The sequence below is a fragment of the Fundulus heteroclitus genome, chromosome 2, assembly GCF_011125445.2.
Source record: "Fundulus heteroclitus isolate FHET01 chromosome 2, MU-UCD_Fhet_4.1, whole genome shotgun sequence".
Classification (NCBI taxonomy): Eukaryota; Metazoa; Chordata; class Actinopteri; order Cyprinodontiformes; family Fundulidae; genus Fundulus; species Fundulus heteroclitus.
In genome coordinates, this window is record NC_046362.1 from 14241825 (window position 1) to 14265609 (window position 23785).

General features: G+C 41.7%; 1 protein-coding gene across 1 annotated transcript; it reads left to right on the plus strand.

Moving 5' to 3' along the window:
* Nucleotides 1–1010: 1010 nt before the first annotated feature.
* On the plus strand, nucleotides 1011–22809 carry myo5c (myosin VC). The gene is made up of 40 exons (XM_036148587.1): nucleotides 1011–1160; nucleotides 1434–1544; nucleotides 1655–1826; nucleotides 3085–3229; nucleotides 3996–4152; nucleotides 4253–4396; nucleotides 5344–5425; nucleotides 5713–5820; nucleotides 5910–6016; nucleotides 6090–6355; nucleotides 6455–6536; nucleotides 6913–7053; nucleotides 7135–7257; nucleotides 7870–7953; nucleotides 8086–8220; nucleotides 8323–8420; nucleotides 8535–8621; nucleotides 8715–8826; nucleotides 10908–11119; nucleotides 11202–11367; nucleotides 11449–11595; nucleotides 12926–13090; nucleotides 13200–13293; nucleotides 14435–14498; nucleotides 14569–14843; nucleotides 14913–14976; nucleotides 15509–15589; nucleotides 15688–15868; nucleotides 15956–16049; nucleotides 17202–17265; nucleotides 17346–17514; nucleotides 17585–17669; nucleotides 17758–17850; nucleotides 17948–18102; nucleotides 20479–20568; nucleotides 20680–20830; nucleotides 20942–21227; nucleotides 21300–21474; nucleotides 21571–21651; nucleotides 22396–22809. The coding sequence occupies exons 1-40, from the start codon at nucleotides 1134–1136 to the stop codon at nucleotides 22546–22548; spliced, it is 5226 nt and encodes a 1741-aa protein (XP_036004480.1). The 5' UTR covers nucleotides 1011–1133; the 3' UTR covers nucleotides 22549–22809.
* Nucleotides 22810–23785: the final 976 nt, after the last annotated feature.

Sequence of the window (23785 nt, forward strand, 5' to 3'; positions counted from 1 at the left end):
GTCACTTTAGGATCTGCCCCAGAGCAGGATTTCCTTGTAGAGCCCTATGTGGATTCTCATGGCTTGGGTTTTTTTTTTTTTTTTCAGATGGAGGAGTTTTTAAAGATGTGATTAATACCTTTCAGCAGTAAAACAGGGTCCGAAATGCTCTTGCGCCGAGATAGTCGAGGTTTGGATCCGGGTTCTTTTGTGGCGAGGATCCTTGATAAAACGAGCACACCCTCTCTGTCAAGCCGTGTTGTCATGCGACGGAGGGGGGCGGAGACAGTCAAGGTCCCGAGCAGGTGAGTGACAAGCCGGCGAGGAAGAGGCGAGACTCCCCTGGACGTTTCAAAATAAAGCTCCAGAGTCAACGAAGCCTTTAATTTGCCACTGATCTGTTTGCTTCTTTCATCTCCAAGCTCATCCATGATAAGATCTCACTCAGACGTCACCGTAAAAATGTAATACATCCACAGACATCAAACTAGATCTTACAGCAGTATTTATTTTTCTTCTGGTGGTAATTCTCTCCAGACAGATGACCTGCAACCACACATGAAAGTGGGGCATATAGGCTGATCGATGGTTTGATTTAACTGTCGTGTGTTATTTTGATATTTTATTCATGTAAATTGTTTGCATTGCTTTAGACACAGAGGCCTCTGAGGAATATTTAGTAAGGGGTCACCAGAAGGGTGATCGTTGGTTATCTTTGGGTGGTGCCCAAAACCCACAAGGTCAGGAATTTTGGTACTTTTATTCAACTGTTGTTGTAAATATAGACTGGCACTAAAAAATGTGCCACACTTTAAAAATAACAAATTGAACTTTGAGGCTCATCCGCTCCTGACGTGGATTCAATTTCATCAGCATATTTAGGTATAGAGGGCTGTTTGGACCAAATTTGAAAATACATTTTTTATTGTCTGTAAGGCTGTTACCAAAGAGTCTTACTTTCTGCAGCCCTCCAGTGGGACTTTTATTGTGAAAACCTCGCCCGGAAGCTTGACGCTACACAGGGAAACTTGTTTAGGTGATTGTTTTTATAGTTAGAAACAAGTGCTGAGTGACTTTGTTGTAGCTTAGAAAGTACAGGGAAGTAACAGGTGCTGGGGGAAAAAAAAAAAACCTGGCACAAGAGAGAGACAAACATGGCTTTATCTGAGCTATACACCAAGGTAAGAGTGAGGTTCTTTTTGTTTCTTATCATACTGTTAACATATGCTTGTGCCTGACGTTTGGACAGACATATGGGAACTTTCCCAGTGTCTTGGCATGTTGCTGGGATGTGATGCAGAGTGGATCTTTCAGCAAATATGAACATCTATGTACAGTTCAAGTTACAGGGTGTCGAGCTTAGGACACCCATGGGACATTCGTCAGTAAGAGCCAAAGCTCTGACAGATTACATCATTATTTTTTTTTCTTTCACTCTGAATCATCTCTCCCAGTACAACAGAGTCTGGATACCGGATGATCAACATGTCTGGAAATCAGCTGAGATCACAAAGGACTTCCGCTCAGGCGACGGTGTTCTTGAATTACTTCTTGAAGACGGAACTGTGAGGCAGAATCTTACAGACAAAAACACTTTTTGATGCATCTCTAATGAGCCCCCAGATGTTTTGTCAGCAGCTGGCCTAACTCTCTGATGTGATCCATCTCTCCACAGAAGCACCTCCACCCAGTCGACCCTTCCAAAACAAAACTGCCCCCTCTCAGAAACCCGGACATCTTGGTGGGGGAGAACGACCTCACAGCTCTCAGCTACCTGCACGAGCCGGCGGTCCTGCACAACCTCAAAGTGCGATTTGTCGAGTCCAGAATCATCTATACTTACTGTGGTATGGACACCAGAAGCCATTTCTTTGGGAACCTTAGTGTGTTGCGAAACGGTTTACTCTGTTTATTTGGGATTTCATTTGATAGACCACGTAAAGTTTTACGTAACTGTGATGTGAAAGGGGAAAACGACACAACCAAAAGTCTAAAAGGGGTAGCAGGTGTTTGTATTCACCCTGAATACTCCGATACCCCTAAAAAAAAAAAAAACCTGTTACGGCCAATTGGCTTCAGAAGTCATTAAATAGAGTCCACCTATGTGGGATTTAATAAATGCAGATGTTCTGTGACGGCCTGAGAGGTTCATTAGAGAACATCAGTGAAGAAACGGCCTCCTGAAGACAGAGGAACACGGCAGACAGGTCGGCTAGAAGTCTGACGCAGTTTTAAAGTGAGACGCTGAGCATGGAGAGGTTCATGCAGAGATCCGGCCAAAAGGTTTATGGTAACGGTGGAGAAGCTGCAGAGATCCACAGCTCAGTTGGGAGTATCTGTCGACTGGGCAGCTTCTAGTTGCGTGCTTCATGGATGAGGCTCGTTGAACTGTCGAATGAAAGCCAAAACTATTCCCTTTTGGGTTTGACATAAGCCATATCCAGGGTGTTATGGTCAGATGATGGAAAAACTAAACTTTTTGCTTTGGTGTTAGTGTTTTCCTACGTTATACAACATGCTATGCGTGAAGAAAAAGTAACCCTGCACATTACCTTAAACGCACCATGTACAATGCATTATGCAGGATGTTCTTTTGTTTCTGTTTGTTTGTTATTTTTACCCAAGGGATAGGGAAGCTGGTTAGAGTGGATGTGGAGAAGCTACATGTAGAAATCCTGTAGGAAAAACCTGTTGGAGGCTGCAAAAGACTGAGAATGGATTAGATTCAAGCTTTTTTCATGTGAAATCTGATGCGCAACGAGGCTCTCCAACCAATCGGACTCAGTTTTAGCTATTTCGGAAAAAAGAACGGGCAAAATATTGCAGTAAAAGTTCGTTCCACAAACTCTCTTTTTTTTAGTTTTTTAATTGCAAACACATTTTGAAAAACATTTACATTTTGAGTTCTACGTCACAATCAGGGGCTAATGTTGGTCTTTTGCATAAACCCCAATAAAATATATGCGTGTCTGTGCTAGTAAAAGAAGAAAATGTGGAAAAGTGTCGGGTATTGTCTCTCTTGCGAAGCACTGGACATGCTTAATGCTGATGCAGCTGCCAGGTTGTGCTTTTGGCTCAGGATCTACTGGTTCCTCTTTTTTTCAGGCATCATTCTGGTCGCTGTAAATCCTTATAAACAGCTCCCTATCTATGGCGACGCAATCATTCATGCCTACTCGGGCCAGAACATGGGAGACATGGACCCTCATATATTCGCTGTGGCAGAGGAGGCATATAAACAGATGGCCAGGTAACAAAATATCATATATCAGTTTTTGTGCTTTGCTAATTAGTTTTATTATTCTGGATGAGATACAACCTCCTGAAATCAGGTTTCTATGTTCATTAGCCACTGGTAGCGTCACATAAGGAAGCCGATTAGAGTTCTTCTGAGTTTTGTACTTTTTCCTGTTGCTTTGTCTTCTTTATTTATTGCTTCAGGATGCACGCAGTGCCACTTCACTGCTAAATCACATTGTTTTTAAAGATTTATACACGCAGAGCACAACGTTTGCTCATTCTACGAGAGCTATACAGGCACGGAAACCAAGCCGCTTTATGATATTTGAACGTGCGTGTAAACAGATCTGTTCCTGTTAAAGGTTAGACGGTGATCAGTGTCGGTATTTATCATGGCCTGAGGCCTATCAGGGTTAAACTCCGGCTCACTTATGGCAGCTGAATCCTTTAAACTCAAACGGAGCTCAGATGTTTCAGAATATGTCTAGAAATCTTCAAAATGTCGCTCGTCCGTCATATTTCTTAATACCAGTGGCCAGCTTGATTCTCTTGCCTCCTGCGATGTCATTGTCCCAAATACACAGAAAGCTATATTAGATTTTTTTTTCTTTTGTTTTTTTACTTAAAAAATGTAGCGATTTGTGAAATCCATACTTCATTACTCCTGTGTTTCTATTATCATTATACCTTTGCTAGCCAAAAATATACCGTAGGGCAGTATCTTTAATATAACGGTCTGATTATAGCCGCTTATAATCGCTTTTTTCCGCTAACAGGAATCATAAAAACCAGTCTATCATCGTGAGCGGGGAGTCTGGAGCTGGCAAAACGGTATCGGCTCGTTATGCCATGAGGTACTTTGCTGTGGTGAGCAAATCTGGAAGTAAGACTCGAGTTGAGGACAAAGTGCTGGCTTCCAATCCTATCACAGAGGTAGAGTTTTACTGGATGTTTTTTTTTATTAACGCATCGCTGTAGTAACAACAGAAAAAAGGAGAGAAAAGTTGTTTTGCTTTCTTTTTTTCCCCCCCAGGCAATAGGAAATGCAAAAACCACCCGAAACGACAACAGCAGCCGGTTTGGAAAATACACAGAGATCAGCTTTGACAGGAAGTATCGGATCATCGGCGCCAACATGAGGACGTACCTCTTAGAGAAATCCAGAGTGGTTTTTCAGGTAGCGTCAAAAAGAGATTCTCTATATTTACAGTACCTTGCAAAAGTTTCCATACCCCCGAACCTTTTCACATATGTTCATGCTGCACCCACAGATTTTGATGCACTTTATAGAAGATTTATGTGACAGAACAACATGAAGTAATACATTTTTACTAAGTGGAAGAGAAAAGATAGCCAGTCTTCAACCCTGAATCAACACTCTTGACCACATTTCTCTGCAAGTGCAGCTCAACGTCTTTTGGGGTTTGCCTCGACCAACATGTGTTGAGATGGAATCTTTTCCGGGTTATTTTTGAAAATTTTCTCAATCTCAGTCAGATTTTGCATCCTCAGGAAAACGTGCTACTTTTTCCTCCACATAGCGTTGTTCAGTTGGCCAGAGGTTTTCAGTTTGGGCCTCATTTCACCACAACGCCGTCTTGTTTCCTGTGTCTCCTGCAGGCCTTGTGCCAGACTGGCAACAAGATTTCTAATTGTTTCCCTTCAGCAATGTCTTTCTTCCACCTGAGCCATGCAACTCTGAAGCTCCTCCAGAGTTATCCTGGCTCTGTTGGCTGCTTTTCTGTTGAATCCTCTCGTTTTAAAAAAGGCCTGACCTTTTTAAAACTGCTTTAAAGTTCTCCACAGCTTTCTCCCTGATAGTCTGCTGGATCTTTTGGTCTTCATGATCACTAATGTTCTCCAACGAACCCACACAGAACAGCGCGATTTATACTGTCTGTGTTAGATCAAACCTCAGTGTTACTCTGTGTTGTTCTGTCATAAGATTCCAATAAAATACACACACTGTGAAGCTTGTGGTTGTAACGTGATCAAATGTGACAAAGGTCAAGTGTGGTTTTTTTGTTTTATTTGTTTTTAAACCAAATTCAACATTTATTTTTACACATTTTATTTATTCACCTCTTTATTCCCCCCGGTTGCTCTGTCTGGTTTGTTTCGTAGGCGGAGAATGAACGTAATTACCACATATTTTACCAGATGTGCTCGTGTGCTGACTCGGCAGAGTTCAAGACGCTGAGACTGTGTGAGTGTTTGTAGCGACTGCTTGTTTCTGAAGGTACGGCGCACAGCTGACTTTGTTTTTACTGCTGGCCTTTAACCTTATAACAGCAATAGAGGGGTAATGCAACCCGTGGTGTGACCTGCGTGGTTAAAGGACCACAACGCTTAAAGAAAACACCTTTAGCGCACTTAAGATGATTTTCTGTGCAGTTTTTATTGAGAAAAAAATAGGGTTGAGCTGCTGTTTAATTGACTTTGTTGTCTTTGACTTCTGCATCACGTTTCTGTATTGTGCTGATCCGTTTGCAGTGAGTGCAGATGAGTTCAGGTACACCAGCATGGGGGGTGATGTCACTATTGAAGGTGTAGACGACAAAAAGGACATGGAAGAGACTCGGCGGACCTTCTCCCTCCTGGGTAAACGCCTACTATTTAGCTTCCAGCTTCATTTTTCTCAAAATTACCATGTTTGCTTTAAGGTGTTTTTTTTGTTCTCTGACATGAAGGTTTGAAGGAGGACTTTCAGTCGGATGTATTTAAAGTACTAGCTGCGATTTTGCATTTGGGGAACGTGGAGATCAAGATCTCCGGGGACGACAGGTCGTCGGTTCCTGTAAGTGTTTTTTTTTTTTTTAAAGAGTTAATTTTAGGTCTTCCAGGTGAAATGAAAAGCTTTTGTCTTGCAGCCGAGCGACCCACACCTGGCGACGTTCTGTGACCTGCTGTCTGTGGGAGCGGCGGAGCTCGTGCGATGGCTGTGCAATCGACGGATCGTCCTGGCGGCGGAGACGTTTGTGAAGCCCGTGCCCAAAGAGCGAGCGGTGGCCGCCAGAGACGCGCTGGCTAAGCAGATCTACGCCCACCTGTTTGACTGCATCATCACCAGGATCAACACGGCGCTGCAGGTTCCAGGAAAACAGCACGCTTTCATCGGCGTTCTGGACATTTACGGGTACTGCAAATAACCCCCCCCCCCCCCCCCTTTGATCTCTTTGTGCTTTCTCCTCTTTTTTTTCCTTCCTCACTTAGTTACATTTTTTTTTGTCCTCAGATTTGAAACATTTGACATCAACAGCTTTGAACAGTTTTGCATCAACTATGCAAATGAAAAGCTCCAGCAGCAGTTTAACTTGGTATGAAGCGTATTTCTATACACTGCAAAAATGGATCTAAAACAAGTAAAATCTTCTTAAAGTTAGTCTATTCGTCCATGATTTGAGCCAGTAAATAAGATTATTTGCCAATGGAATGAGTATCTTTGCCCCTAGAATAAGATAATTAGACATCCTGCACTTGAAATAAGATCATGGAGATGAATTGTTCCTATTTTAAGTGGAAAAATCTTATTCCATTGGCAAATCATCTTATTTACCTGCTCAAATCAAGGACAAATACACTCATTTAAAGGAAATTTTACTTATTTTTAATTCTGTTTTTGCAGTACAGTTGCTGCCCCAACACCTAGATTTATCAGCTTTATCGGCCGCTGCTCCGTGTTTTCCTTCTCAGCATGTGTTCAAGCTGGAGCAAGAGGAGTACATGAAGGAAGACATCCCATGGACGCTCATAGACTTCTACGATAACCAGCCTGTCATCGACCTGATCGAAGCTAAGATGGGGGTCCTCGACTTACTCGATGAAGAATGTTTAGTAAGAGCTTTAGACTTTTAAGGTGTTTCCTTAAGCTGTCCGCCATGTTTCCTAACATATAAATATCTTACCCTTTTGCAGTTTCCTCAAGGGACTGATCAGAGCTGGCTACAGAAGCTGAGCAACTACCTTGAAGCCAATCCTTTGTTTGAGAAGCCCAGGTTATCCAATGAGGCATTTGTGATTCAACACTTTGCAGACAAGGTGGAGTACAGTGACCCAGTGTCCACACAATGTCTCTCTTCAAGTAAATATCGTTTGCGTGACATGTTATCCTTATTAATGTGGCAGTCGGGATTCTACTTGGGTTTTGTTATTGAAGCTGTATCACAGTAAGGTAAAGCACTGCACCAGGAAAGTTCCTGCCATTTGGTCTTATATTTTTCTGGTCTCAGTTGGCCTGATTGTTTCCTCAGCAGTAGGTTCATGTTGCTTCTCCTCAATAAAAAAAATATGCCAGTAATCTTCCATATGGCATCAAAGTTTTAATCTGGTGTCTGGTAAAAACACAAAAACAAGACCTGCGTAGATGCGGATGGGGTCAAACAAACAAACGGTGACCCTTCCAGGAGCAAGGGTAACCGCTGCAGGCTTTTAAACCATCTCCATCTTCTTTACATGCAGTTACATACCTTTAGAAGCCAAAGAGGATGTTACTGTGCGTTTTAAAACAAACAAATAACTAAAAAAAATAAATAAATAATCCCAAAGAATTCAGTCAATAGTAGTTTCCATACTTTTGCCGCTTTTCTGAGGTTCACAGCGACGAAGCTTCTTTGTTCCTCTTACTTTAAACTTTGGGTGTTTCCTGGGCAGGTGGAATATCAGTGCAGAGGTTTTCTTGAGAAGAACAGAGACGCTCTTTATGAAGAACTGGTGGACACCATGAGAGCCAGTAAGGTGATCTAATTTCTAACTAAATTCAGTTTCGTTTGTATTATTCATGACATAGCATGTCAGCCTTATACAGGCCATGCAGGGCAGATTTCAGCCCCAATTTAACACATTTCCTCTGTTTGCTCCTGTTATCAGTTTTCTTTTCTGGCCAACTTTTTTTTCCAAGATGTGGAGCAGAGCACAGCAAACAGTAAGGGCGTCAAAGTTAAAGCGGCCCGGCCTTCAGTGAAACCAGCCAATAAGCAGCTCAGGACCTCCGTGGGAGATAAGGTGAGTTAAATATACACGCTGCTTGCTCTCTTTTTCCTGCTCTACAATGAACCAAAGTCAGTATTCCTCGTGCTTTTCCCTCAACGTTGTGGCTGGACGCAGTTCCGCAGCTCGCTGTCTTTACTGATGGAGACGCTGAACGCCACCACCCCTCACTACGTGCGCTGCATTAAGCCCAATGATGAGAAGCTCCCGTTTGAGTATGTCGTCGTCACATTGGGTTTGGTATATTTAGCTCTCTACTCATCAAAGACTTTCCACAGGGTTAACCTGTTTTTTTGTTTTTTTTGTTTTCTTTTCATGGTTTCTTTCAGATATGACTCAGGGAGAGTGGTGCAACAGCTGCGGGCCTGCGGAGTACTCGAAACTATTCGGATCAGTGCACAGAGCTACCCATCCCGGTGACTCTTATTTGTGTAATGTACACCACATTTCTGTCTGTCAGTGCTTTCACTGCAGGGTCTGATAAGATATATATTTTTTTCTGCTTTCAGATGGACATACATTGAGTTTTACAGCCGGTACAGCATCCTGATGTCACACGTGGAGTCGGACCTCAGTGACAAGAAACAAACGTGCAAAGACGTCCTGCAGAGGTTGATTCAGGTTGGGCTGAAACTCTCAGTATAAGGCTGGATGTACCACATCTATCAAAACTGTCTATAACCCCTAAGACTTTTTCACATTTTGTCACCTTCCAACTGCAAACGTCAGATTTTATTAATAGACGATGAAAAAGCAATGTATAGCTCGTCGTACGCCAAGAACTAAACAACAAAAGGTAATGCAGTAAAACATTGCTGCACTATTAAGTTGAAAAAAATAAATAAAACATGAACATAAATCTGTCCACACAGCATAATGTATGCAGATGCTCTGAAAGGAGTGGGAAGACGTAAAACCCACCCCAAACATAACACAATCACAAGTCAACAAAAAGCTGCTTCCTTATTCCTCCACTAAATAAAGCTCCATCAATATTTAGTATTATACACACACATGTAAAACCACACATACATATTCATACATGCTTTTATACTGATTATAATATTTACTACATGTAACAATGATTTACAAATGAAGAAAATGGTAAAAAGGATACCACACAACATTATGTTTCAGATACAATCAATGGTGAGGAAGATACCACAGGCGTAGCAGCAATCTGAATGCTCACGCAACACTAATGCTGATAACCTTAATTATGTCTATACTGTCACAAAATAAAGTTTATAAAGTGACTTGAAATAACAAGTAAATTGACATTGCTTTAGTTCAGGCCCCAAACCGTTCCACTATTTAACATCACGGAAAAACGTCTCCTGGTGGTTCTTACCTTTGGACCTATGAAGCTCCCAAACTGCGTCACTTATCTCTGCGAAAAAAGATTTAGAGTATTTGCTGGTAATACGGAATGATATGCTTTAAACATGAGCTGTACATAATAACATTTAACAAGATTGTGCATTTTCAATTAGATTTATGTATTAAAATGAAAGGAAAATTATACATGATTTTTAATATTTAAAGGAGCAATAAGCTTAATTTCACCACTAGGTGGTCTGTAGAGCCTTATCTGTAGACCAAAACTACATGCTCCGAGTTAAACTGCAGCTGCTTCTGCTAGCATCACCTTTTCCACACATCTGCTGAATTTAGCTCCATCTATCTGCAGCTTCCATGTCCCTGCAGAAAAAGCACACCCACAGGATGATACTGCCACCACCGTGTTTCACAGCAGGGATGCTGTGTTTGGGGTGTGTGGTGTTACTGTTTGCCCAAACATGATGATAAGCATAGTAATAATAATAACCTTTATTCTACCAGGTATGTTGCATTGAGATCTAAATATGGAGTGACAGCATACAGTTGAAATATTAATGAAAACAAATGTTACAACACATAGTCACATTAGACATAGACCTAACTATAATATTTACAAAAATAAATAAATAAAGCTATTTACACTAAAATAATTGCACATTTGTTAGTTGGATACAATGGGATCTATTATTGTCTTAAATACATTCAGAGAAACTAGAGTTTTGAGCTTGAGGTGTGACTGCAAACTGTTCCATGAAGTTGGAGCAGAAAAGCTAAAAATCTTTCTTCCTCTTTTCTGTCCAGACCCGAGGAACAGTAACATTTTAAAAGTGCTGTGACTGGAGACCCTAATAGGGTCTACAATCCCTATTGAAATGAAGACATTAAAAACTTTTTCTTTTTGTCCTATTTGACCAGAGCGCCATCTTTCAGATGTTTATTGTGTCCCCCACCGGGGCTCTCATACTCTAGTCCTTGAGGGCTGGCGTCCTGTAACTTTTCGATGTGTGCCTGGTCCAACATATCTGAATAAAATGGCTAAATGACCTCCCTGGTGTTTGGTCGTGTTCCTTAGAGTCCCGCTGAAGATCTAACTATTTGATTCAGGTGTGTTGAAGCAGAGAAACATCTAGAAGTTGCAGGACATTGGCCCTTCACGACTGGAGTTTGACACCTACATGGTTTTTGGCCAACGGGAGTTCTTACAGCTGACTTTTAATAATATATTTTCATTTTACTGTGTTCCTCTGTCTTTTTGATGTTGATTGTTCACTAAGGTTCTCTAACAAACCTCTGAGGCCTTCAGAGAACAGCTGCATCTATACTGAGATTAAATTACAGTGGCCTTGCGTCTTCATCTCCAGGACCCCAACCAGTACAAGTTTGGCCGTACGAAGATCTTCTTCCGAGCCGGACAGGTAGCTTACCTGGAGAAGCTGCGTCTGGATCGACTGCGAGGAGCATGCGTGACCATTCAGAAGCACGTCCGTGGATGGAGCCGCAGGAGGAAGTACCTGAGGATAAGGGAGGCCGCCATCATCCTCCAGCAGTACGTCCGAGGAAAGAGGACGGTCCGGTAAGGGCTGCTCAGTTCCAGTACGCAGAGTTTAGTCGAACACCCTGTTGTGAGACTAAGTGAATGTTTGCTAAATTTTCAGTAAAACGGTGACTGCTGAAGCACTAAAGCGGGGCTGGGCTGTCGTGGTGATCCAGAGGCACTGGAGAGGCTACCGCATGAGACAGATCTACAAGGCAGTCCGTCTGGCCTCCACCACCATCCAGGCCTTCACCAGAGGCTGGATGGCCAGGAAACGCTACAAGAAGGTCTGCAACTGAGGCGCTCTGACATTCGGATGTGTGAAACGTATTATTCTGTATTACTGACAGCTTTATCTAAACCGGCAGATGATGGAGGAGCACAAAGTTGTGGTTCTGCAGAAATACGCCAAAGCGTGGCTGGCCAGACGACGCTTTCAAACCATGCGCCGCCTGGTGCTCAATGTCCAGCTCTCCTTCAGGGTGCAGAAGCTCAAGAAGAAGACTGAGGAGCAGGTAAGAAGGCTTCCTAAATCATTTCAGCTTTGGAATTTTATCCCTACAGTGTATACTGTTAAGATCAAAATTCTCCTCACGGATTTGGGTTGAAAGCAATCATTTTACTAACATGTCTTTACATTCTGGAGATAATATGAACATGTTGGAGTGGGCCAGACAGAGACTCCATCTGAAAACATCTAATTATAGCTTCCAGCTCCTGTTACTTGACCTTTCATGAGGTCAACAGTAAGAACTCTATCGTGGAAATGAAAGGAGCTTCGGACTTCGGATACATCATTACGCAACAGAGCGGTGATGATGCTAGTCAAATCCGGGCCTACAGCCTTCTGAAAATAAACTACAAAACACGCAAGTTAGACAAACGTAGCGAACGGCTGACGCTCTCCATTACATAAACCAAAACATATGAAGGTGCGTAAACTTATACAGACTTTCTAGTTCTAACAGTGACCGGTCCAACTGCTTGCTATTGTCTTCTTAAACAGAGTTGAGATACTGCCGATGATTTAGTTTTATTTATTTGGTCTATATTTTACGAACAGGTGTTGTTGTTTTTTAACAGAAAATGGTGTATACATGTTATATGCAAAATAAACAATGTGTACAACATAAACAAATCATTAAACTTTTATTTTTAAGGTGTACATATGTATATATACATTATATTTCATCACAGCTAGCGATTCTATTGCTTTCTTTAATTTAAAACTTTACCGTTACACTATGTATCGGATCTTATTTGCTGTAGACAATAAAGGCAGAGATGGTCAAAGGCTTCTCATCCACATGGATGACCAACAAGTCTTGTAATATGAGACGTCCTGTCATGCAAAGGATTGTGGGATTCCTTATAGCTCCTTAGCGCCGGTAAGGTACATCGCGAGGTTACTATGCTAAAGGAACTAGCTGATAGGAAGCATACAGGCTCCTTTTCCTACCTCCTTCCTTACTGACTGCACTATTCAGACACCACTTATCATGGCGTAGGCTGCTTTGGCTAAAGAGTCCTTACCCAGAAGACGTATTTGGATGCAGACCGAGTCCCGACTGGAATCTGATAGAGAATCTGTGGAGTGGGCTAAAGAAGTGATGGCAAGGAGGCCTTCATCCTCAAAGACGTCCTCACCAAAGATAAATCATCAAAATACCAAACATGCAAAAGCTGGTCATCAGTTTCAGATCATTTTTCATAAGATAAAAATTGTTGTATTATATTTTGACCGATGCCTTCCTCGTTATCTATCAGTAACTATTAGAACTAAATCTGCCATGGGTATGAATTGTTTCCGGTTTAACTGCAGCTGAGTCCCTGTTTTCTGGACAGAGCAAAGAGACTCGAGGGTTGATGGAAAGACTGACAAGCTTGGCCAGCACTCATTGCCAAACAGTGGAGAAACTTCACAGTCAGGAGGCGCAGCTAGAAAAACTAACCAACCTGAAGGCGTCTCTGGAGGCAAGAGAAAAGAAAACAAGAGAAGAAGCCAACCTGGTTAGTCCCAGAAAAAAATACCTGAACTTTGATGCTGATGTTTGTGTTGAGTGCATGGTTTGATTCTTGTGTGTGCTCTCTGAATGAAAATCTTTCATTTTTACTCTAGACCATTAATCAGCTTCAAAAGCAGGTAGAAGCTCTGAACCTTGAAAGGCAGAACTTGGAGAAAAAGCTTGACGCTTCCATCAAAGAGGCCAAAGGTAAAAACAAGGACATCTGAATTTTCTTGAAATATATTAAAAACAGATAAATATAGGCAGAAGGACTGCCAGATGATAGCGGATCACTTCAGAAACTATTTTGAAAATAAAAATGCAGTCAAGTGCCTTCGTTTATCCAGTTTTATGTGAGATACAGCAAACTGTCGAGGTCTGCATTTACTGACAGGAACGCAGTTAAGGATCTTCCAAGAGTTGCTGTTACTCATCAGGTTTAATAATGGGAAACCGAGTCGCTGTAAAACAATCTCATGAAATAGTTGCTGCACGTGAGTTTGCTAAAGAGCTAATGATAAATGGTCTGGACTAGTATAGCGCTTTATCAAGCCCTGAGGACCCCAAAGCGCTTTATACTACATTTAGTCATTCACCCAGAGAGTTTAGAACCAGTATATGTGAACAGGAGACTTTTATGAAATCAGAAAACGAAAGCAGAAATTCACCTCATCTTTTCAGTCATGCATACTGTGTTTTATTTGATCGTTTCTTTAAAAGGAAATGTATCTTCACTTTTACGACTGCTCCTATCCAGCTGCATTGAGCTTGGAGTTTACAATAGACAGAATAATTTTCTGGTTCTTTTACTTTTCCTTTGTGTTATGATCTTTGGGGAAAGTAGGTGTGGTCACGCCTTCCTTTTTCAGATCTATCCTGACAAACTCCATCAGTAATACGTGAAACGGACGTGCTACACAACTGATTGGGCAATCAATTCTACATTTGCAAATTGCAGCCATGCTTTGCATAGTGATGCAAGTGATTCATCATTATCCTTACATGGCTGTCCCTTTGTTTTACAGAGCTGAGGGTCCTTTGTCAGAATAGTGTTGAAATTACATGTATACTGTATTACAGCCAACTATATAAAAAAAAACTATAAAAAAGCGATTTGTAGTGTTCTGTTTCATACTTTTTTTGGGCTTCTCTGGCTTAAAAATATTACATTTTCCCAGTTTTTGTACTTGGGGACTTTCTATGAAATATTGCAATATATAAAGTGGTATTTTTTCCAGAAATAAAACATTTGAATAGCATTTAAAACTTTAAACCCCTCTCCCGTCTGTAGTCTACGCTGTATGTAAGCATTAGCGACGTGTGTGTGACTTGTTTTTACCTCTTACAGAAAGCTTTGATCAAGTAAAAAGGAGCCTTTTGGAAGAGAAAGAAAATGAAACCCGGCTTAGAAAGTAAGTACATTTAAAAATGCAAGATACGTATTTCGCAAGGTCGAAGCTGATAGAGCTGATGTCGCGGCAGGATTGCAGAGAACAGCATTGAGATCCAGAGACAGGACCACGAGAAAGAAGTGGAAACTCTGAGGGAGGAGATCAAGCGATTAAAAGAGGACAGGGTGAGTCTGAAGAGGAGGATTGAAGATGGGGCGCAGGTGAACTCCGATCTGCAGGAACAGGTCATTCAGCTCACCAAGCACGTGAAGGTCATCCCAGAGCTGCGGCGGGATCTGAACAGCCTGCAGAATCAGAGGGATAACCTGGACCGCAAGATGAGGGAACAGTCTGAGCAAACAAGAGGTTTGTTATTTTAACCTTAGCCTTCGTAAATAAATGAAGCATTCAGGATGACTGAATCTTTTGTTGCAGCTAAGACGAAGGAAATCATAAGACAGCTGCTTGGCGGTGTTGTTGACGAGGAAAAGATTCTTGGGTAATCTTGTTTTTGGTAACACTTTATTTGAAGGGGTGTACATAAGACTGACATTACACTGTCATAAACATGACATAACACCTGTTATTAACATAATGACTCTTTATGAATGTTTAGGACTGTTGTCATTAATTGTCATTCGGGTAAATCATGACACTATTAAAGCAAAGTTGACATTGTTTAAAATGTTTGTTATGACAACTTGACATTAACAGAGACAAGGTTAAATTTAGGGCTTGATTTGGGGTTTTGTTAAGTTAAGGGCTAATCATAACAAAGACATTTTAAACAATGTCAACTTTGCTTTAATAGTGTCATAATTTACCAAATAACAATTAATGACAAATGTCCTAAACATTCATAAAGAGTCATTTATGTTAATAACAGGTGTTATGTCATGTTTATGACAGTGTAATGTCAGTCTTATGTACACCCCTTCAAATAAAGTGTTACCTTGTTTTTTTTTTTAAATATTTCCTATGTCCCTTTTATGTTCCCTCAAAGCATTTAATCTCAGACTGTTTCTGTCAAGGCTTACTCCAGAAGGCTCTGAGAAGATTTATGAAGAGGACGACTTGCAGGAAGTCTTTGAGGGCCTTCAAAAAGCAACCAGGTTTGGATTTTAACCTGAACCGTTGCATTTCTACCTTCCGCTTGGGTGAAATATGTCTGTGCCGCCAAACCTGTTGAATGAGGTCCCGGTGATTGTAGGTTACTGGAGAACCACCAGAGGGAGCAGAGGGAGACGTACCAGTCTCAGATGGAGGGCCTGACTCTAAAAGTGGACCACCTTCAGAACGAGAACGGCAAGCTGCAAAACCTTTTCCAGGAAAAAAGCAACATCAACGCGGATATTCGCCGAGAAGTGTCGAGACTCAGCAGTGAGAACGCGGTACGTTGAAGCGTTCTTCGGTTCAACGTGTCCTCGCGAGGTCGGAGGGGGCTGCAGAGCTTTGATGCGTTTCACTGCAACGAGCAGGTCCTGCCGGAGCTGAAGCTGCAGGTCTCAGAGCTGCAGAGACAGAAGCAGGAGCTGGAGGCGGTCGTCAAGGAGCAGGGCAGCGAGTTGGCCGGTGAGTTTTACTTGTTGTTCTGTGGTGTTACGACGACACCGGTTTCCAGTTCATAACCTATGTAAAAGCAAATCGCAGTAAAATTAGAATATCTTTAGGCAGCAAACTCATTTAGGTAATTCAGTTCATACAATGAAACAAAGGTAATGTATCATAAGGGTTAATTACATACAGAAAGATATATCCCAAGCATAGTTTCTCCTAATTTGTACGATCGCTGTTTCTAAGTGGATCAGGGGAAGTTAAGTGGAAGGAAAAACTGTTGTAGATCTTATCGGTGCAGGGTCGCACAGGCTGGTTCCTCTTGTGTCAGATGAAAGCGTATTTTACATTTTTATTTGAGAATACAGGCCTCAGAGTCTGACGGAGACCGGAGAAGCACTAGATTAAGTTGCTTTGGGTCCAGCAGGAGCTTTTCACAGTTGGTGATGATTTGAAAAGGAAGTCCAAAGCCAGCGCAGGCGTCTATCAGGGAACTTTAAACCCATCCATGCTCCTCTCTGCAGAGAGGCTTTATGGAAATGCAGATTTCCTTTTCCAGGAGGACCTACCCACCTACCCACAATGGCAAAAGTACCAATGCCTGGGTTGATGACCAAGGTGTGCTTTATTAGTTGAAAACCCATCTGTCCTGGATCCCCTTATGAATATTTGGGGTTTAGCTAAGAGGAAGGTGACACCCAGCGCACCCAACAATGCAGATGAGCTGAAGGCCACCATTAAAGCAACCTGGGCTTCCTGAACGCCTCAGCAGAGCCAGAGGCCGATCACCTCCATGCCGCACTGCATTGATGCAGTCAGTTATGCAAACGGAGCCCCGATCATGTATTAAATGGATATACGTTATAGATAAGGTTTTCAGTACTCTGAAATTTTGCATTGGATTTATCTTCTCCACTCTCATTTTCATTCCACTAAATTTTACTTAAACAAACTTGGATAGAACATTCTGAACAGCCATCTTCTTTAACAGTAAGCCATAATTATCAGAATTAAAAGAAATAAATGATTTAAATAACTCACTTTCTGTAATGTCGGGACGATGTATGAGTTTTTCTTTATTGAATTATTAAAATAAGTTACCCTTTCACTTCTACTTTAATTTAATGCCCTGCGTCTATACTATGTTTTTGCTTTTTCACGTAATGAAAGAAAAAAATAAGGAGATCACCAACGTTCTCCACAGGAGGATCACAGAGGAAAGCTCGCAGCGCAGGTACGATTTAATTGCGCTGTCAGTCTTTCTTCAGTCAAAAGGGTCCATTTTTCATTTCCAGCTGTCTTACTGCGTTTTAGGCACTTTGAGGAGAGGGCCAAGGAGCTGGAGGAGACCAGGGAGGAGCTTCGAGGGAGGATAAAGGAGCTGGAGGAGGAGAACGAACACTTGAAGAGGCAGCAGCTGATGGAGGGCGAGGGGAAGAGAAAACTGAGGGAGGAGACGTCGCAGCTGACCGCCGACAACATGGTGCGTCTGCGGTCGAGTGAGTGTGTGGGAGTTTAAGAGCAGAGAAATAAATCCCATTTTTCAAATCTAGGAATTGGAGGAGCAGCTTGACCAGAAAGATCGTTGGATTAAGAAACTCCAGAGTCAAATAAAGTCCCTCGAAATGTCACAGAAAAGTAGAGTCGCATTTTCTACCACACGTGGGAAAATTCGGAATAAATGTAATTTCACGACGTTCAACCACATGTCCTGTTTCTCGCACAGCGAAACAAACTCCTGTCCTTCCTAAAGAATACCTTGGCATGTTGGAGTATAAGCGGGAGGATGAAGCGAGGCTCATTCAAAACATCATTATTGGTATACTCTTCCTGTTTGATGAGCTTTTGTTTGTGTTCTCATTTTAACACGAGAACGGTCATTTTCTCCTTTAAGTGTGACTGCATTTCGTTCACAGACCTGAAGCCCAAGGGTGTGGTGGTCAGTGTGATCCCCACTCTGCCAGCCTTCATCCTCTTCATGTGTGTCCGCCACGCCGACTACCTGAACGACGATAACAAACTAAAGTCTCTGATGAATGCCGTCATTCAAGGGGTGAAAAAAGTCATCATGGTGAGGCTGATTTTCAGTCACTGTCCCTGTTACTGGACTTAGTTTATATGCCAGCTTCTATAAATGTTGAGACATGGTTTAAAGTGTAAAAAGGACGTTTAAAAAAATGTTAGCTACATCATTATGATGAATATTCAGTTCCTGTGAGAAGTTTCTATACACTCATCATGGGCATGAATGTCTCCTATGTTTTTGAGCTGTTCTTTTTCGTAATCATGCACCAATCAACTTCAACGGACAATGTAAGCAATAGTTTGGTCCACGTATTTGAATTTATTGTGGATTCTCTCCAGTCTTCACGGGTTCAAATGATAAACGCAGGCCCAGACTTGTTCACGTATCCCCCATGAATATTTGGCTTGGTGTCCCTTAAAAAGCTGCACTTTGACCTTATGTTTTTCAGCCAATATCAGGCCTCTGACATCGTTGCTGCTGGATGTTTGACAGCTCTTCTTAGCAGACTTGGAAGAGCTCATCTAATTTGTGTGGTTTCCAGCTTTTAACCCCGACCTCTAACTTTTCACTGGCATTGAGTTTGCAGCTTTGGGAAGGTTATTTCAAAAGCTTAACGTAAAGCCACTTTTTCCTTCCCAAAATCAATTTTAATGGTTTACTGGGATCGTTGTGTAGCTGGAACATCCTACAGTGTCCTTGTTTCAATCACCTAGAAGTGGGTTTGAGGTTAAGTTGATACATTTCGAGTTAGTCTTCCTGCTTCATTATTCTTTTCACTCCCCGCAATGCACCAGTAAGAATTACAGCCAAACAGTCCTACAGTATGATGCTACCACCACCATGCTTGAGTGCCAGAATATTGCTTTAGCCAAAGAGCGTAAGCTTTGTCTTGTCAGACGAGACAAATTTTTTCAACAAAAAAAAGAAAAAAAATTGTCTTTCCGTGTGGGTGGGCAAATTTTTATTTTTGCTTAAAGGGACCACATAACACAAAATCCACTTTTTTTTAGCCCATAAAATGTTTTTGTTGTGTACTTGGAGCCTCTAGGAGTGCAGAAAAGTTGAATGTAGTCTGTCCAGGTGCTGCATAGATATCTTTATATTCTTTATGGGTTATATTTTTCAAACTGTTCAGTTTTCTCTCTTCTATTACGTTTTTTTTTTTTTAACAATGACGTCACATTATTTGCTGCGGAACCGCTAAACAAGGTCATGGGTTTCCAGCTAACCAATTTCGTGAATCCGCCATTTTTATTTTTTTGCATTGATTTTGACGTCCAAGCTGAAGGATGCCAAAGCTACAAGTGGAGTGTTTGGCTTTTCATCACATTGTCCCTCAGCATCCTACAAAAATGGCCGAGGTGTAGGGAAACTGTGAACAACTGGAGGGGGATGGTGTGAAATGCCTCCTTTAGATTTAAAGAGACATCACCAAAAATGGGTTCCTCTCAGACACACCTCAGAACAGGGCTAAAAAGGGGGAACGTGGGGGTAAATTAACGGAGAATTCAGACAAAAGCATTGCAGTTACTCTTTATGTGGACCACAAGAGAATGATTTTAATGTGGGAAAGGAAGAAAAAAGGCATGACGTGTCCCCTTTAAAGCTGTCAATTTTGAAGGAGGTGCTTCTTTCTTGACCGACAAGCATCAAGTTTTACAGTAATGTCGGCATTCTGGTTAAAGCAGGTTGGGGATTTGGTGGTCTTTGTGTTGTTCTTTAACATCTTGACCAATTACCTTTCATTGGAATTGACAGTTTGGTTCAGATCACTCAAATTGGGATACAGTTTGGTGTCCTGACATGACAAAGATGTCAAAACCCACAAAAAGAAAAAAAACAGCTATCATTAAGCTTCTGGATTAGTCCCTACTTGATCCCAATTCAAAATTTACAGGCTATGCTTATCCTTATGACAGGAAACCAGCCAATTTAAATGAGCTCTTAAATTTCTACTGAAAGATGTCAAATCTGCCAGAGTTATGTCGGAAGCTGGTTGATGGTTCTCAAAGACATGTAGTCCAGAAGAAACATGCCGAGGCACTTTTAGCCAAATATTAGAGAGGATGTATGCATATTTAAGACTGTATGTGTCATTTTGCGTCTGTGTAGATTAGAGAAATTTCACATTAAGTTAAAACCTGCGGAGCCCACTCTGGTGCTTGCATGGCAGTGGCAGCATCATGCTGTTTGACCCAGTGGATGTATAATGGTTTCATCCCAACAAATGTGGTTCAGATGCATCTTCAAAGGACCAAGATCAAATGTAGCACGCATGCCCGTGATGAGGGTGTGTTAACCTCTTATTGGAGCTCCACAACGAATGTGTTCAGTCATAAAGTCCAAGTGTCATTTTTGTTTTTGTTTGTTTGTTTGTTTTGCTTCTGGTCAGAGTTGATTGCTGACATTTTTCTGTTTCAGGCGCACCACAAGAACCTGGAAACATTGTCCTTCTGGCTCTCCAACACATACCAGCTGCTCAATTGCCTGAAACAGTACAGCGGGGAGGAAGTAAGAAGTTCCTTCACCGGTCCAGTTTAACCTGTCTCTGCTCGCGCCTCGCCTTACAGTGGAAAGTATGTTTGTTTGTTTGTTTTTTACTCTGTGTCTTCCTCTCACCAGGAGTTCCTGAAACAGAGCACCCCACGTCAGAAGAAGAACTGCCTGCAGAACTTTGATTTGTCCGAGCACAGACTGATTCTCAGCGACCTGGCCATACACATCTACCACCGGCTCATCTCTGTCATGCAGAAGATGCTGGCGCCTGCCATCGGTGTTTTTCACACACATCCTTTTAAGCACACGCTACTTTTCCGGCTGCCGTTGATCCTTGAAATTAACACGCGCTGCTGCTGCTGCTGCTGCTGCATTTTTCTTCTAACAGTACCCGGTATGTTGGAGCACGAGAGCCTACAAGGAATTTCCAGCATGAAGCCGACGGGCTTCAGGAAGCGCTCCAACAGCATGTACAAGGACTCGGAGACGTACACCATCTCCTCCATCCTGCAGCAGCTCTCCGTCTTCCACTCTGCCATGAGCCACCACGGCATGGAGCAGAGCCTGGTCAATCAGGCCGTCAAGCAGCTCTTCTTCCTGGTTGGCGCCACCACCTTGAACCACATCATGCTCCGCAAAGACATGTGCTCCTGCAGGAAAGGGATGCAGATCAGGTCGGTTTCTGCGGCGTCTGAATGAGGGCGAAGGAGGATGGCGTTGGTCTAAAGGTTGCACTCTTCTCTTAGGTGCAACATCAGCTACCTGGAGGAGTGGCTGAAGGAGAACGAGCTTCAGAGCTCCAGAGCCATCGATACGCTGAGGCCTCTGGCTCAGGCGGCCTGGCTGCTGCAGGTCAACAAGTCCACCGACGAAGACGCTAAAGAAATCACAGAAAGGTGCACCGAACTCAACCCGGTTCAGGTACTTCAGTCACTGATACCTCATCCACCCACTTTTTTCCGATGGTTTTTGACTTTTGTTTTACAACTAAGCCCAAACTCGCTTTTAATTCGCCAGATTGTGAAGATTTTGAATTCCTACACGCCCATCGACGATTTTGAGAAACGTGTGGCGTCGTCATTCGTCCGCAAAGTTCAGGTGAGCTAAATATGCGGAGTCTCCACTGAGTTATATAATACACTGGAGTGCTGATTTTGCCGAAAAACTGAAGTCACTGGCCGCCATCTTCCTACTCCCTACTCTCACAGAATCCCATAGGATTTGCTTGCAACAACAAGCAGTTTTCTGGATGTGTGAAACGTTTCACAGGTAATTCTACAGTCAGTGGATGTACTAACATTATCAACTACTAGGAAATTAGGTGCTGAAATATTTAACATGTTATTCATAATATATATATATATATATATATATATATATATATATATATATATATATATATATATATATATATATATATATATATTTATATGTAAATATATGTTTTTGTATATTGTTATTTATATATTTATAAATGTTAAATAGATATATTTAAATGACTAAAATGCAAAATATTTCAGCACATGACTTTCTCAGTACTTGATAGTTTTAGAACATAACATAAAACTATATGGCATTTGACATTTTAAAAGTCTTAAGCCCCCCCCCCGACCATGAGAAAATCCTCGTTATCCGATGCTGTAGCGCACATATTCCCTAGTTACTGGGGGGAAATAGGGAGTACCAATATGGCGGCTGGTGGCTTCAAAGCGACTCGTTCAAACAGACGGTGATTAGCACTCCAGTGTATAATATAGCTCAGTGGGAGTCTCTTCTAATTGCAGGTGTGTTTTAGATGAAAGCGCTGCCTAACACAATGGGCCAATGTTTTCTGTGTTGCAGTCCTTCCTCCAGGAATATAAAGGCTCCTCACAGCTGATGCTGGACACAGAGTATCGTTTCCAGGTGACCTTTCCTTTCTGTCCCTCCTCTACAGCTTTAGAGTCTCTGCAGGTCCCCAGCAGCCTTCATCTGGACTTCCTGACCAGGATCTGACACCGCGAGCCTTAAACCTTTCACTCATCATTAATGTATAATATGCAAGTCACCTTATATTGTACCTAATTGTAAATATAAGACAACATATGTGTACAGAACATAAAATGTTAAGCAATAGCTAGGATTTTATAATCTTTTGTTTTTCCAGAATATGTTTTATTCATAATTCTTGTAAATTTGCATTAAGGAAATTCTTTTAAAAAAACATTTTATGGCTTGTGCAACAATAAGGCAAAAATAAATTTCGGACTCCTTTTAGATCCGTTTTTCTTCTGTTATAGATGAAATTGTAAATTAAAATGGAGATTCTGATTTTCTACTTGTTTCTGTTTATTCTGAGACGTTTGAGGGATCTCTTGCATGTTCAGCCCTTTTTAAGTCACCCCACAGCAGTTAAATGAAACAAAGGTCTGAGCTTTGATCCTGCCCGGGACTTTTCATTTCTTTACTCGTCAGTCCTTGGTGAATTTACTAGTGTGGTTTGGGTCCTGTTTCAAGATCAAGTTCTATTTAGGCTTTAACTTATTTTTTGTACAGATGGTCTCATATTTTCACATTGACACTCTGATACATTTTTTAAAATAACGGTGGATTTTATGACGGTGAGCTGGCCTGTTCCTGCTACAGCATATCCTTCCTAAAGCATGACGCTTCCACCTGTTTGGCTTTAAAGTTAACATACGGTTATTTTCCTGGTAGGCTGTATTTAAAATCCTGTCCTCTGTCCTGGATTTCAAATAATGAGATTTTATACTCGTCTGTCTAAAGGATTTTATTAATCCAGAAATCCTGGCCTTTGTCTACTTTCCCTCTGGCAAACTTCACTTCAGGGTTTTTTGAGAGCAAAGGTTGGAAGATGTTTTGCATGTTCACCACTTATAGAGCCATTTCCTATAAAGTGGAATAACTGATCACTTCAGCAGTCAGTAGCACACCAAATGAAACGTTTAAGGTTCAAACGGGGCAAAACCTTCAAAAATGTTAAGTAATGATGTCCTCATGTGCAAATGATGTGATTTCTGTGCTTGATTTTAGCCATTTTACATGGAATTAAACATGTGGCTGTCCTAGTTTATTCATGATTAGAATGAACATGTTCTCTTGTATTTTAAATAAGGGTTTAATTATTCAGTTGTATTGTTTTCATTTGTTGGCATTGTTAAGAGAGATATGTCAGAAAAACACTCAGGCTTTCATAGGGTGTCCCAGCTAGTGTACCTGAACGTCCACAGAG